At 37.5% G+C, this 13,987-nt stretch overlaps 1 protein-coding gene across 2 annotated transcripts in view; it reads right to left on the reverse strand.

Annotated features, from left to right (window-relative positions):
- LOC140530240 (cytochrome P450 2J2-like) overlaps positions 1 to 13,987 on the reverse strand; it is a 36,300-nt gene that overhangs the window by 15,622 nt on the left and 6,691 nt on the right. The window contains exons 3-4 of one of the 2 annotated variants that reach the window (XM_072649673.1): positions 13,380 to 13,529; positions 11,236 to 11,396 (exon numbers count right to left, since the gene is read on the reverse strand). In XM_072649673.1, the coding sequence (XP_072505774.1) occupies positions 11,236 to 11,396; positions 13,380 to 13,529 (311 nt within the window). Of the gene's footprint in view, positions 1 to 11,235; positions 11,424 to 13,379; positions 13,530 to 13,987 lie in introns of both variants that reach the window. The other variant, XM_072649672.1, reaches the window with a different exon arrangement.

The raw sequence follows: 13,987 nt of genomic DNA on the forward strand, positions 1-13,987 counted from the left end.
TCAGATCACTCCTGAAATTCACCCTCCCTATAATCATTGCTCATTTTGCCCCCCACCCCCTTATGGTTGCTCTCCTAACACTCGGATTGACATCCAGCCATCTCTGGTCTCATGTATCAGCTCCTTGGCCACATCCTGATACATCTAAATAACTCTTCCAAGATGTCACCAATATAGGTAGTTTCACAACCTACAAAGAAAGAGGGGAAATATTTTAGGGAAGTTGCTAGCATTTGGGCCCATATTCCCCTGCTAGTCCCATATCTTTCCATTCTCCTGGATTTCTATTTTGTCCCTCTTAAGGAAACAAGGACTAAAATTATTCACCCCTTTCCCTCAATTGATTCCATAGTGAGACTCATGTGGAGTTAAATGAAATTCTGAGCTAGTGACTTCTTTGGTGGGACTCTCTTACTGACCAACTAAGAAGCACAGTGGATGGCATGATGAAGTAAGACTCAGGAAGATCTGAGATTGAATTTTGCTTGACACTTATTAACTATAGGACAAGTAATTGACATCTTTCAGCCTTGGTTTCCTTATCTGTATAATGGGGATGATAATAATAGCAACTACCTCAAAGAGTCATTGTGAAGATCTAAATAAATCAGCTGATCAACAAGCATTTCTTAATGACTTACTATTTGCAGGCCCTGTGCTAAGTGCACAAAGGAAGGGGAGAAAATGCCAGTCCCTGTCCTCAAGTAGCACACTTTTAATGGGAGACACACCATGTAAATAATTAGATATGTGTAGTGGTTGAAGTGGTTGAAGTAGTTGTAGTGGTTGAAAATTTGTTGGTTGCTGCCCTTTGCTGTCCAAGAGGACCAAAATGACATCACTATGTGAGAGTTAAGTTATGGGGTGCCTGCTTGTGGCTTATCAGATCAATAGAAACTCAGAAGGCTCTATCACAGGTCATGGACAAATAGGCCATGTGAACACCCGGGGTGCAATCTCTAAATTTGCATATCTCATATGTCTTTCGAGATACTTCAATTCTGCTTTGTTCATACTACACATCACCTTCTCTAATGAGAGCACACCATGCTGAGTAGTGTCTCCCATGTCACATAATCAATTCCAAAGTTCTTAAGAGAGATCTGGAGAGGGCTCTTGTATCAATTTTTCTGACCACCACGTGAATGTTGCACAGCTGGGATTTCTCCACAAAATAGTCTTTTGATATGTTTGCCATTTGAACAACATGGTTAGTCCATCAGAGTTGTATTTTGCTGCAGTAGAGTTTGAATGCTAGGCAGTTTAGTTCAAGAAAAAATCTCAGTGTCTGGTATTTTATCCAGCCAGGTGATCTTCAGAATCTTCCTAGACAGTTCAAATGGAAATTTGAATTCGATTTCCTGGCATGGTGCTGGTATACTGTCCAGGTTTCATAGGCATACAACAATGATGCCAGAATAGCAGCTCTATAGACTTTTAGTTTGGAAGTCATTATAATACCTCTTATCTACAACGCTTTCCTCTGGAGCTTCTTAAACACAGAGCAAACTCTGGCAAAGCTGTGTCACCCTAATTATCAATGTGTGCATCTTTGGAAAGTATACTGCCAAGGTAAGTGAATTTAGTCACAGTATTCAAATCTTCTCCTTTTGTTGTGACCAGTGGTTTCACATATGGATGGTGTGCTGCTAGCTGATTGAGTACCTCTGCTTTCTTGGTATTAATTGGTAGGCCAACATTAACACAAGCAGCAGAGACTCAATCCATACTTTGATGCCTCTCAGTTTCAGAAGTTGCATTGAGTGCACAATCATCTGCAAACAAAAAATCATGCACCAATATTCTCTCCACTTTAGTCTTGGTTTTTAACCTTTCTAAATTGAATAATTTACCACGACTATGGTAGCTGATCTTGGTGCTGTGTTTGTCCTCACTGAAGGCATTTGACAACATGACTGAAAATATCATGCTAAAAGCATGGGAGCAAGCACACAGCCTTGTTTCACTCCACTGGTGACTGGGAAAGCACAAGAGCATCATTAGCTATCTAGAACCTGGGCAAGGATGTCACTGTGAAATTGAGGTGCACTACAGAAAAACTCCAGGCAACAAATTTTTCACATAATTTTCTTTTTTTTCTCCAAATTTATTTATTGATATGTTTGCAATTTTCAACAATCAATTCCATAAGTTTAAAATTTTCTCCTCCTTCCTCCCTAAGATAGTATACAATCTTATATGGGCTCTACATATACATTCTTATTAAACACATTTCCACATTAGTCATGTTGCATAGAAGAATTAAAATCAATGACAGAAAGGATGAGAAAGCATAAATAAAAGCGAACATAACAAAATAGAGAATAGTCTGCTTCATTCTGCATCAACATTCCATAGTTCTTTCTCTGGGTGTGGATGGCAATTCACATCCTGAGTTCTTTGGAAATACTTTAGTTCCTTGCATTACTGTGAAGGATTAAGTCTATCAAAAACAATCCTCACATACTGTGGCTGTTATTGTATAATGTTCTCCTAGTTCTGTTCACTTCACTCAGCATCAGTTCATATATGTCTATCCAGGTATTTCTAAAGTTCGTTTGTTCATCATTTCTTATAGCACAATAGTATTCCACTACATTCATGTGCCACAGCTTGGTCAGCCATTTCCCAATTGATGGATATTCTCTAAGTTTCCAGTTATTAGTAATCACAAAAAGACCTGCTATAAACATTTTTGTACATGTGGGCCTTTTTCCCCTTTTTTTATGATCTCTTTGGGATACAGCCCTAGAAGTGGTATTGCTAGGTGAAAGGGTAGGCACATTAATATAACCTTTTGGGCATAGTTCCAAGTTGTTCTCCAGAATGGTTGAATTAGCTCACAGCTCCTTCAACAATGAATTAGTATTCCAGCTCTCCTATATCTTCTCCAACATTTATCATTTTCCTGTTTTGTCATGTTAGCCAATTTGATAAGTGTGACATCGTACCACAGAATTGTTTTGATTTGCATCTCTCTAATCAATAGCAGTTTATAGCATTTTTTCATAAGATTGTAGATACCTTTAATTTCTTCCTCTGCAAACTACCTGTTCATATCCTTTGACCATTTATCAACTGGGGAATGACTTACATTCTTGTAAATTCGATAGTTCTCCATTTATTTTAGAAATTAGGCCTTTATCACAGATACTAGTTGTAAAAATTCTTTCCCAGTTTTCTGTTGCCCTCCTAATCTTGGTTACATTGGCTTTGCTTGTGCAAAAACTTTTCAATTTAATATAATCCAAATTATTCATTTTGCATTTCATAATGTTCTCTATCTCTTGTTTGGTCACAAATTCCTCCATTCTCCATAACTCCAGCAGATAAACTATTATTGCCTCCCTTAATTTGTTTATAATATCAACTTTTATACCTAAATCCTGTACTCATTTGGACTTTATTCTGGTATACAGTGTCAGGCATTAGGCTATGCCCAATTTCTGCCATGCTATTTTCCAGTTTTCCCAGCAGTCTTTGTCAAACAATGAATTCTTATCACAGAAGCTTGGGTCACTGAATTTATCAAATAGCAGACTGCTTTGGTCATTGACTACTATGTAATGTCTACCCAACATATTCCACTGATCTACCCCTCTATGCATTAGCCAGTACCAAGTGGTTTTGAGGATTGCTACTTTATAATACAATTTAAGATCTGGTATATCTAGACTACCTTCCTTAGCATTTCTTTTCATCGATTCCCTTGATATTCTGGACCTTTTGTTCTTTCAGATGAATTTTGATAATATTTTTTTCTAGCTCTATAAAATAGTTTTTTGGTAGTTTGATTGGTATGGCACTTAATAAGTAAATTAATTTAATTAGAATTGTCATTTTATTGCATTAGTTTGGCCTACACAGGAACAACTGATGTGTTTCCAGTTATTTAGATCTGATTTTATATTTATGAAAAGTGTTTTCTAATTTCTGCTCACATAGTCCTTTGTTTTGACAAGGAGACTCCCCAAAATTTTATAGTGTCTACAATAACTTTAACTATAGTAAATCTTTCTATCTCTTGCTTTGGGGCTTTGTTAGTAATACATAGAAATGGAGATGATTTATGTGGGTTTATTTTGTATCCCACAACTTTGCTAAAGTTGTTTATTATTGCGAGTAGTGGTTTACTTGATTCGCTAGAATTCTCTAAGTATGTCATCACATCATCTGCAAAGAGTGATAACTTAGTTTTTTCTTTGTCTATTATAATTTCTTCTATTTATTTTTCTTCTCCTATTGCTAAAGCTAACATTTGCAGTACCATGTTGAATAACAGTGGTGATAATGAACATCCTTGTTTCACCCCTGATCTTACTGGAAATGTATCTAGCTTATCCCCATTACATATAATGCTTGCAGATGGTTTTAGGGATATACTACATATTATTTTAAGGAAGGCTCCATTCATTCCTAATCTCTCCAGTATTTTCAATAGGAATGGGTATTGTATTTTTTCAAAAACTTTTTCTGCATCTATTGAGATAATCACAGAGTTTGTTAGTTTTATTGTTGAAATAATCAATTATGCTGATATTTTTCCTAATATTGAACTAGCCCTGCATTCCTGGTATAAATTCTACCTGATCTAATAATTTTATTCTCTTGATAAGTTGCTGTATTCTGTTAACATTTTATTTAAAATTTTTACATCAATATTCATTATGGAAATTGGGCTATAATTTTCTTTCTCTGTTTGGCTCTTCCTAGTTTAGGTATCAGCACTATATTTTTGTCATAATATTTGGTAGGAATTTGGTAGGACTCTTTCTTTGCCAATTTTCCTAAATAATCTTCATAGTATTGGAATTTGAATGTTTGATAGAATTCACTTGTAAATCCGTCTGGCCATGGAGATTATTTTTTTCCCTAGGAAGTTCATTGTTCAATTTCTTTTTTTCTGAGATGAGGTTATTTAAGTATCTTACTAACTCTTCTGTTAATCTGGGCAATTTATATTTTTGTAAATACTCATCAATTTCACTAAGATGGTCAAATTTGAGGCATATGGTTGAGTAAAATTATTTCTAATTATTGTTTTAATTTTCTCTTCTTTTGAAGTAAATTCATTCTTTTCATTTTTGATACTGGTAATTTGGTTTTCTTCTTCCTTTTTTTTTAAAAAATCAGATTGACCAAAGGTTTATCAGTTTATTGATTTATTTCCCATAAAAATCAGTTCTTAATTTTATTTATTAGTTCAATAGTTTTCTCAATTTCAATCTTATTACTCTCTCCTTTGGTTTTCACTATTTCTAATTTGATATTTACTTGGGGATTTTCAATTTGTTTTTTTTCTAGCTTTTTCAGTTGCATGCCCAATTCATTGCTTTCCTCTTTCTCTATTTTATTCATATAAGCATTCAGAGATATAAACCTCCCCGTAAGAACTACTTTTACTGCATCCCATATATCTTGGCAAGTTGTCTCATTATTGTCATTCTTTTGAATGAAGTTATTGATTATTTTTGTGATTTTTTTTTGTTTGACCGACTCTTTCTTTAGTATTAGATTATTTAATTTCCAATTAATTTTTGGTCTATCTTTCCATGGCCCTTTATTACAAATAATTTTAATTTTGTCATGATCTGAAAAGGATGCATTGACTATGGCTGCCTTTCTACACTGGATTTTAAGGTTTTTATACCCCAGTACATAGTCTTTTGTTGTGTATGTGCCATGTGCCATTGAGAAAAAGGTATATTCCTTTCTATCACCATTTCATTTTTTCCAGATGTCTATTATATCTATCTTTTTCAAAAATCTATTTACCTCTTTAATTTCTTTCTTGTTTATTTTGAGCTTACATTTATCAAGTTCAGACTGGGGAGGTTGAGGTCCCTCACTAGTATAGTTTTGCTGTCTAATTCATTCCTGTAATTCCCTTAATTTCTCCTGTAAGAATCTGTATGTTATGACACTTGGTGCATACATGTTTGGTAATGATATTACTTCATTGAGTCTGGTGCCTTTTAGCAGATTGTAGTTTCCTTCTTTATCTCTTTTGATTAGATCTACTTCTGCTTTTGCTTTGTCTGAAATGAGGATTGTTAGCCTTGGTTTTTTTTTAACTTTAGCTAAAGTATAATATATTTTGCTACAATCTTTTACCTTAATGTGTGTATCCCCTTATTTCAATTGTGTTTTCTGTAAACAATATATTGTAGGATTATAGTTTTTAATCCATTCTGCTACCCACCTCTGTTTTCTGGGAGATTTCATTCCATTAACGTTCACAGTTATAATTACTGTGTCTTTCTCTCCATCCTATTCTCCCCATTTATGCTTTTATTTCTCCCTTCTCCCTTCCCTTATGCAAAAGAGTTTTACTTTTCACTCCTCTGTCTTTCCTCCCTTCTACCATCCCCACCCTTTTCTTTCCCTTTTCCTTTATTACTTCTTCCCTACCTTCTAACCAACCCCTTCCTTTTCTTTCCCCTTTCCCCTCCTACTGCCTGTTGTGCAAGTTAGTTCTACATTTAACTAAGAATGTTATTCCTTCCTTGAATCAAATCTGAAAAGAGCAAAACTCAAACAATACTCATCTTCCTCCTTTTTTTCCCTCTACTATAAAATGCTTTTGTGCCTCTTCATGTGATATAATTTACCCTTTTCTGTGTCTTCATTTCCTCTTTTCCTTTTGTACCCCTTAATTAGGTTTTTTATTATCGCATCAGTTAATTTATATCCACACCATACACACACACACAGACACACACGCACACGCACATACACACATATGTGTATGTGTATATATGGGTATATGTGTGTATGCATATATATGCATATATGTATATGTGTGTATATATATCCATTTTGAATATTGTAATAAATATATAGCTCTCAAGATTAACAAGTATCATCCTCCCATATAAGGATGTAAACAGTTTACCCATATTGAATAAAATTTTTTTCTATTTTTCTCCTGTTTACCTTTTTATGCCTCTCTTGTGTCCTTGTTTAAAGATCAAATTTTCTATTGAGCTCTGGTATTTTCATCAAGAAAGTCTGGAAATTCTTTATTTTATTGAATGTTCACCTCCTAGCTGAAAAATTATGCTCAGGTTTGCTGGGTAGTTAATCCTTGGTTGTAGTTTAAGCTCCTTTGCCTTATGGTATATTACATTCCCAACCCTCCAATCTGTTAATGTTAGAAGCTACAAGGTCCTGTGTGATCTTGATTGTAGTTCCTCAATATTTGAATTGTTTCTTTCTGGATGCTTACAGTATTTTCTCCATGATCTGATAATTCTGGAATTTGACAACAATATTCCTTGGTGTTTTCATTTTGGGATCTTTTTTCAGGAGGTGATCAGTGGATTCTTTTGATGACTATTATCCCTTCTGAATCTAGGACCTTAGGGCTGTTTTCCTGGATGAGTTCTTGGAAGATTGTGTCTAGGCTCTTTTGTTCATCATGTCTTTCCAGCAAGTCAATAATTCTTAGATTTTCTCTCCTGGATCTATTTTCCAGGTGAGTTGTTTTTCCAATGAGATATTTTAAATTTTCATCTATTTTTTTCATTCTTTACATTTTGTTTGACTGATTCTTGATGCCTCACAGAGTCACTAGTTTCTACGTGCTCAATTCTAATTTTTGATCGTTTTCTTCAGTTAGTTTTTGTACCTGCTTTTTAAACGAGTTTTTTTCTCCAGTTAGGTTTTGTATCTCCTTATCCATTTGGCCAATTTTCCTTTTTAAGAATTTGATTGTATTTTTAAAATCATTGATCAACTTTTCTTCTACCTCTCTGACTTTTAAAATCATTCTTGAGCTCTTCCAAGAATATTCTTTGGACTTAAAACCAGTCCATACTCCCTTTTGAAGTTTCAGATGTGGATTACAATGTTAATGCTGTCCTCTTTTGAATTCATATTTTGTTCTTCTCTGTCCACATAATAAGATTCCATGGTCTCTACTTTCCTAATTTGCTTCTTGGTCATGGTTATTTCCTTTTTCATGACTTTTAAAATAGATCTCTGCTTTTGAGGCACAGGGGACTCTGTCCCACATTTCTTGTGCTGGGATTTAGGGTCCTTGTTGCTGGCTTTGTGTTCTGTGGCCTCCGATTCTTTCAACTAAAAGCTATATAATGCTGCAGTTTGTCTGGTGCTGAACTGGCTGGTGTGTGCCAAGGTCAAGGCCAGGTGATGTCTGAGTTTCCCTGGGGTTGCACTTAAGCATACAGTGTAAAGTATGGGGGAAGGATAGTCTGGGCACTGGAAATCTTCTCCTCCTGTAGGGCTGCACCAGCCCAGTCTGCACTTGTATCTGCCAAATTCCACTGGCTGTGCTAAAGAATGACTGGGGTCCTGGTGTTGGCACTTACCAACTCCACTCCTCTTGAACTCAAGATTCCCTGAAGGTTGGGTCAGGTAGGGCTTGCTGGGATGCTTCCATTCGTGCATTGGTCCCCTTCAGCCACAATGGCCTCCTGAGCTAAAAGATTGTTTACCCTTTCTGCTGGTTCCATTATTCCAGGATTTTTTCCTGGGCCAATATTCTCTGGATTTTTCAAGGTTAACCAGGGAGGGTGAGAGCACTAACAGTTTACTCAGCCATCTTGGCTCCTGAAAGTTCAAGTAGGTGACTTTCAAACAATTAGTCTGTGGGATGATAGCCCCAAGGAGTAGTTGCTGTGGACCCTGCACTTCTTTCACCCAGTTCTATTGAACACCCATCCTGTGTTGAGCAGTTTGGGAATCAGAACTGCTGCTTGTGATTCAGTCAGCGTGGGCCCATTCATGCTCCACTATGGCCAATTCTGTGCTGATGCTTCCCCATGTGCTCTGTGCTACCCGAGTCCAGTGTAACAGATCCTTCCTATCAATCTTTTGGGCTTTCCTGGGCTAGATATCTGCCATACTCTATCTCCAAGTGGATTTTGCCACTCTAAAATTCATTCATATTCACTTCTTAGAAGTATCTGAAGGAATTTGTGGAAGAGTACAGCAGGTGAGTCCCTGCTTTCACTGTGCTTTCTTGGCTCTGCCCCTCCAATAATTTTCAATAAGCCAAGATGACTGACAGTATCAAAGGGCAACTTGGTCATACCTACAAATTCTGTGTACAGACCTCTGTTATGTTCCTGGAATTTCTCTTGGAATTGTTGTACAACAAATACCATATAGACTCTTCCTTGGCCCTTTCTGAAACCATAAAGGTTCCCAAATAGATGACCATCTTCCAGGTGAAGGGTTAGCCTATTGAAGACTTTGGCAAGATTATTGCTAGCAATGACTAAGCGAGAGAAGCCCCTATTATCATAGGACAATCTATTACCTTTACTTTTATAGAGAGGTATAAAATGGAAGTATCCTTGAACTATTGGAGGATAACCTCCTCTTGCCATATAACCCAGAACATTTCATAAAGCTTTTCTTTGAACAATGTAACCCCACCCTTTGTAAATCTCAGCTGGAATAAAATCAACACCAGTCTCTTTGCCACATGAAAAATGTCTAATGGCCATCAAAACCTCTTCTTCAGGTGGAATTTCAGCTAGGGCGGAATTGACTTCAACCTGAGGTAAATAGTTAGTGATTTCAGCATTGTTTGATGATGGTCTGTTGAGAACACTATGGAAGTGTTCTGTCCATCACTCTAGGACCATGTCCTTATCACTAATCAATGTGGCTCCATCAGTCATCCCTAACAATCCATGTCCTGAAGGCTATTTTTGGTCCAAAGACCTGTCATGCATCTCAATTACCACAGGACTTTGAGATAAGTAAATATGGTAAAATGGTATGGGTGATGTCTTTTGATACATGCATAAATTGGATTTAAGTGAAGCACAAAGACATTGATTGGCCTTGTTCTCTCTTCCAGAGTCATCACAGTTCAGTGGCAGGACAGAATCAAGATGACTGGTGACAGCTCTAGATGCAATGGATGGCCTTGGCATCTTCAATGTTTGATCAAGCTCTCAGAATCCACATAACCTATTTCAGCTGCCTTCATGGGCACTGGAAAACATTGTTCTCATCCACCCATTCCACCAGGGAAAGTCTTCACATGCTTGAGGTAGACACCCTCTAATTTATCAACAGATTTGAAACTCCTAGGTAACCCTCAACCTGGTTTAGCCCGTATCCTGAAATGTTTTTCTGGAATGTGGCCACTGTGCATGCTACAGCTTCTTGGAGCCTCAGGTGAGAGTTAGGTGGATCTGGTGGCCACCAAAGGCAAAAAGAAGACCTGAAAAGGATTCTGGAGCACTCACAGCAAAGATACTAGTCTTCATTAACACACTCTAATACCTGGTTAAAAGTCAATCTCAGACAAGAGATGTTAGCAGCTGGAGGGTCAGGAAAGACCTTGTATAGTAGAAGGTGGAATTTGAGCTGATTCTTAAAGAAGCCAAGAGGTGTAAGTGGAAAGGGAGAGTATTCCAGGTATGAGGGACAAAAGCACTGAGGTGGAGCTAATAAATGTAAAGCTGTTCACAAACCTTAAATGTACACACTTAAATCATTAGCTTTTTATTTTTCTCTTATCTATCTGTCTCTCTCATTCTGTTTCTCTGTCTTTCAATGTCTCTTTTCTCTGTCTCTGAACCTTCCTCCTTCCCTACCTTCCCACCCTCTTCCCCCTCCCCTGTCTATCTCTGTCTCTCTCTGTCTTCCTCCCCTGCAGTGGTGAAGATAAAATTTCTGGTTTCTCTCAAACTCTTCATAAGAGGCAGCTTCTCCATAAAGCCTTGACTACTCCTCCTAGCTTCCAATGAAGCCAATACCAAAACTTTTCTCATTGTTACAAATTTATTCACATATAGACTCACTGGAGGGCATGTTGTTTCCTCCAACAGTACATAAACCACCCAAGGTCAGGGGCTGTCATTTTTGTCATTGCATTCCCATCTCCCAGCATAGTGCTTGGTAGTAGGTGCTTAATATAGGTGCTTGTAACTTAGGTGCTTGTAAATCAATAATCTTGGTAAAGATCTCAGAAAAATTGAAAACTGTACAGAAAAGTGTTTCCATTATTCAGAGATCACAGAGTTCTGGAATACATTGGGTCCCCCAGGCAGGTTCTTTCATATTATTGTTTATAAAAATCTTGTTTTCTCTCCTCTTTTGAATACCTTTTACTACAAAGAGAAACTCATTCACAAGCTGACTCAGTTCCTGCCCTCATCTCATAGACATGTTTGTTTCTTTTCCCATGAAGGAAATACATGATGCAGTTGAGGCTGAGTCAGCCCTGTCTAGAAAAGGTTGGTCTATTACCTCACACTCCCACCCTGCTTCAAGCACCGTGACATCATCCAGACTCGTCAACAGCTCCCGAAATTGAGAATCATGATATTCAAAGCGATGCCCAAAAGTTATGGAGCAGATGATATTGGAAACAGCATTGTTGATCTGAAAGTGAGGGTCAAAGGGCTCTCCTGTTGACCAGAAGGGAAAGGGGACAGCTACTTTTCATTTAACTCATATAAAGCAGAGCTTTCTACCTTTTTCTCTTAAACAATTTTTTTCCACTTCCTCCCCCTTCCCACCCACAAGCACACACCTGCTTCATTACTATCCATAAGCAGCTACTGCTTAAATAGATGTGAGAAAAAAACAAAAGAACATATCCAATTTTTAATGTTTCAGTCAAGACTTGAAATTTAGTTGGCATATTTTGTTTCAATATAGCTTACTTCTGTGGCTTTGGGCAAGTTATTTCTCTCTTTGCCTCCATTTGTTCATCAGGAAAATGAGGGGGTTGGGCTAGATGACCCTTGAGGGTCCTTCTAGTCCCTATCTATGATTCTATATCTGATAAATCATACGCATAGGTTCATAAAGCTGTGCCCATGTGTGTAATGGGCATATGTATTCACAGACATATGTGTGCATATACCAATATCCATGACTACATACACCAGTGGGCTATTTGCATGCATGTGAGCAGTAGAGCTGGAATGATGACTGGAGATACTGGAATGAAAAGGAAAGATATGAGAAGGTGAATAAGACAGGGAGCCAGTAAAAGGTTGTGCAGAAGGTACTGGACGTGGAGCAGGAAGACCCGGACTACTTCAGACATTTACTAGCTGTGTGATCTTATTCCTGGTGCCTTCCCACTGTTATTTCCAGTTTCTCCTGTTTATATTGAGTTAGTACATAGTTGTTTGCATGTTGTCTCCCTCCCTTAGACCAGGAGTTGCTTGAGGATGAGAACTTTCTTATTCCTTTCTTTATATCTCCAGAATTTAGCACAGTTCCTGGAACAGAGTTGGCACTTAATATGTCTTTATTGACTGATCTTGGACAAGTCACTTAACTGCTCCATTCCTCAGGTTGCTAATCAGAAGAATGGGAGGGAGAAGAATTGGTGGGCTCCCAGGTTCATTCTTACCCTGTCTATGATAAGAAGAGGAAGCAGCAGAAGAGAAGGAGAAAGGGGAGTGGAGGAGGATGGAAGGAGGAAGAGAAGGAAAAAAAGAAACATAGAAAGAGGAGGAGGAGTAGAAGAAGAAATATCTAAAATAACAACACTGGGAAAAGAAAGATCACTTGAATAGATTTAGGAACTTGGACTGATACAACACCAAGCCCAGTTTCAGAGGACCAACAATAATATCTGTTCCCCACATCCTGAAAGACACGTGATGGACTTAGGTTACTCAATGAGATATATGTTTCTGGGCATGGCCAATGAAAGAATTTCTTTTGCTTGATTATGCATATTTGTTACTAGAGTTTTGGCTTTTCCAGTGAGAGGATAAGAAAAGAAGAAAATGATTACTTGAAAAAATAATCAAAATATTTTTAAATGAAGAGGGCAATGTGTACACATATATGTATATATACGTGTACATATATGTGTGTGTATATACACACACTAAGGAGTAGAAAAAAAGATGAACAAGACAGAAGAGAAAAATAGTGAGAGAAGAATGAGAGGGAAGATACTGGGAAAAGATAGTAGATAATTCAGTAAGTAGAAAAGCATGAGGATGAATAGAAAGAAAAGATAGTAAGAGAAAAGCATCAGGAGAGAATAGAGGTAGATTTGTGTGTGTGAATAGGGAACTCCTAGAGTGACCAGCCAAGGCAGAACTCTATGTGTGGCATTTGAATCCTTGAAGCACGTAGGGTCTATGTATTGACAGCAAAAATGAATCATAATAACATTCAAAAGAATGAACCATCATGGGTTCCTTTCTTTGCTCACTGCCTTATTTCTTCTTTGGGAACAATGTTAGGTATTTGAAAACATTCCCTGGGGATTGAGGAGGACATTTTGCCTGTCTCCAGTAGAGGGATAACCTCTCTTCCCCTGCTCCTCCTATCCGTATTTACAGATTCTCTTTAATGATAATTTGACCAAAAGGACAATGAGAAACAATTGAAAATATCTCTGTCTGCCCAGTGCTTACCTTTTTCTTCCCTAATAGCCTCAATGAGGTACCTGGCCTCCTCCCGGATCCGATCCTCCAGGGTCTTCTTTCCCAAACCAAAGTTCTTTAGGGTCATTAAGGCAAATCTTCTTTGCTGTCTCCACTCTTGGCCATTAGAAGCAATTAAACCTAAATAATAATAAAATAATTTATATCAGTATTTTAAAGGATCTGTAATTTTAATTTTGTGTTTACTCGTTCTACCAGCAATGGGATTCAATTGAACAAGCAATTTTAAAAAATCTTACTGTGTGCCAAACATTGTGCTTGGCATACCACTAGTAAGGCTAAACAATTCCTCTGTCCAAGGAACTTACACACTGATTGGGGAAATACCACTTAAAATTCATCTATAGGACACATGGAAAGACCCAGAAGTCCTAAAGACAAAGCAGAGGGAGAAGCCAAAGCTCAGAGGTCTACAGAGCCATGTGTCTTAGGGTTCATAAGTATGAGTTTCTGATTTTCTCAGTCAGAGATGACTGCCTACTGAATGAGTTTCTGCTTTGAGATGTCAGCTATGGACAGGGGGAGGAGCCCAAGTGTTGATTTGGATGGCCAGATTGTCTATGAACAGCCTAAGCCAT

This window comes from Notamacropus eugenii, chromosome 2 (assembly GCF_028372415.1).
Source record: "Notamacropus eugenii isolate mMacEug1 chromosome 2, mMacEug1.pri_v2, whole genome shotgun sequence".
NCBI lineage: Eukaryota > Metazoa > Chordata > Mammalia > Diprotodontia > Macropodidae > Notamacropus > Notamacropus eugenii.